Below are 1,628 nucleotides of genomic sequence, written 5' to 3' on the forward strand. Positions count from 1 at the left end.
AGAAAATAACAACTCTTACAAATAATGAGAGAAAATTATTAGCAGCAGCTGCTGAAGGAGATTTAGGAACATTATTTAGTATGATTTATGAAGTTGGTATGAGTCCAGGTACTCCACTGGTAGCCGGTATAACTCCATTAATGATAGCAGCTTCCTGTGGACACATTGAACTAGTTGAGGCACTTATAAAAGCTGGAGCTGATGTTAACAAAAGAAATGATGATGGAATGAATGCACTGGATATAGTGAATGATATCAGCTTTTATGATCGATCTGATATTGAAGATTTCTTAATTTCTAACACTCCAGCTGGTGAACCAGATCCAGTATCAAACAATGCTGAGTCAACTAATAAAAAACCCAACACTGTTACTGCAATCAAGTCAATATTTGGCATGTTTAATTCATTTATGAAGAAAGCTTATGACCCATACCATAGCAAGAAAAAAGAACTGAAGATACCTCATGGAAGAACTAATACACAATTCAGCAGTGACAAGTATTGATATGTCACAGTTTGTGTCTTAATCAATGATCGATTGTTTAACTTTAAAAGTATATGTAGTGAACTTTTATTATGTTGTAGTACTAGAGACGTAAATGTTAAATGTACATGTACATGTGCATGTTGTTTTCATGCTTTTAATTTTAAATGATATGTACATGCATGTAGATGTGTGTCTAATTGTCAAGTGTACATGTACATTATAGTTATGATTAACATTGTAATTGATCTTTTGATTTTCATTATTAGCTGATTGATAGTCTAATGTAACAGTATTTTATGTGTGATAATAATAGTTACTTTTGATTGCTATTAATAAAATTTAAAAAATTAAACTTATAATCTATCAACGTACAGTACATTATATGAATACATGTTACATATGCTATTAATGTTATGATTCTGTTCCTCCACTTCTTGTTATTCTTTGAATACTTTCAAGTGCATCAATAGCCTCCAGTGAACTCTCACATACACTATCAAACTTATCCTGCAACTAATAACAACAATAGTAATACAAGCAGTAAAATAAAACAGATAAGATGTGATTATTATAATTATTATACACCAAGGTAAAGGTTTTTATGGCATTCGAAGTCATCTGCTAAATGTATGATGTACATGTATAATGTACCTATGGTTCTACCCTAGAAGCTATCTTGTTTCTATATTATGTCAGTTATTTAATAAAGAAACCTCTATGGCTCTACATGTACTTTATGTATAATCTATAGTCACTCACTTTTTTCAACAGTTTCCCTCCTTCTCTTGTAACTCTCTTAGTTTCTTTATTATTATTTGCTGACTCATCAGTTTTTATCACGTATCTTGACTCTAGCATGTCTGCTAGGTTTGTTTCTATGGTAACCTCATGAGTCTTCACATCAGTCAGTACAGTTTGTATCAATTCTTCTTTTCTACTCACAGCTGCTCTGTCATCATAAACCTCTTGAACTGACTCCATTGTAGAAAAGAAACACCATATTAAATGGAATGATCAATGAGACATTGTTAATTGGTGAATCAATGATCATTGCATTTAATGGTGTTTCTTTTCTCAATGTGAGCATACAGTGTACTATACATATACATGTACATTATGGTACAGTATTAATGTATGCAT

At 31.4% G+C, this 1,628-nt stretch overlaps 1 protein-coding gene and 1 long non-coding RNA gene across 2 annotated transcripts in view; one reads left to right on the forward strand and one right to left on the reverse strand.

Annotated features, from left to right (window-relative positions):
• Nucleotides 1-601, forward strand: part of LOC109586591 (uncharacterized) — a 5,136-nt gene extending 4,535 nt beyond the window's left edge. The window contains exon 5 of the mRNA XM_020002789.1: nt 3-601. Coding sequence (XP_019858348.1) covers nt 3-506 — 504 coding nt within the window. The 3' untranslated portion in view covers nt 507-601. The remainder of the gene's footprint in view (nt 1-2) is intronic.
• A 324-nt stretch (nt 602-925) lies between these two features.
• LOC109586599 (uncharacterized) lies at nt 926-1,403 on the reverse strand. The gene is made up of 2 exons (XR_002187110.1): nt 1,248-1,403; nt 926-1,001 (listed from the first exon to the last, which is right to left on the reverse strand). It is a non-coding gene; the product is annotated as an uncharacterized LOC109586599 (long non-coding RNA).
• Nucleotides 1,404-1,628: the final 225 nt, after the last annotated feature.

This window comes from Amphimedon queenslandica, unplaced genomic scaffold, assembly GCF_000090795.2.
Source record: "Amphimedon queenslandica unplaced genomic scaffold, v1.1 AMPQUscaffold_12831, whole genome shotgun sequence".
Classification (NCBI taxonomy): Eukaryota; Metazoa; Porifera; class Demospongiae; order Haplosclerida; family Niphatidae; genus Amphimedon; species Amphimedon queenslandica.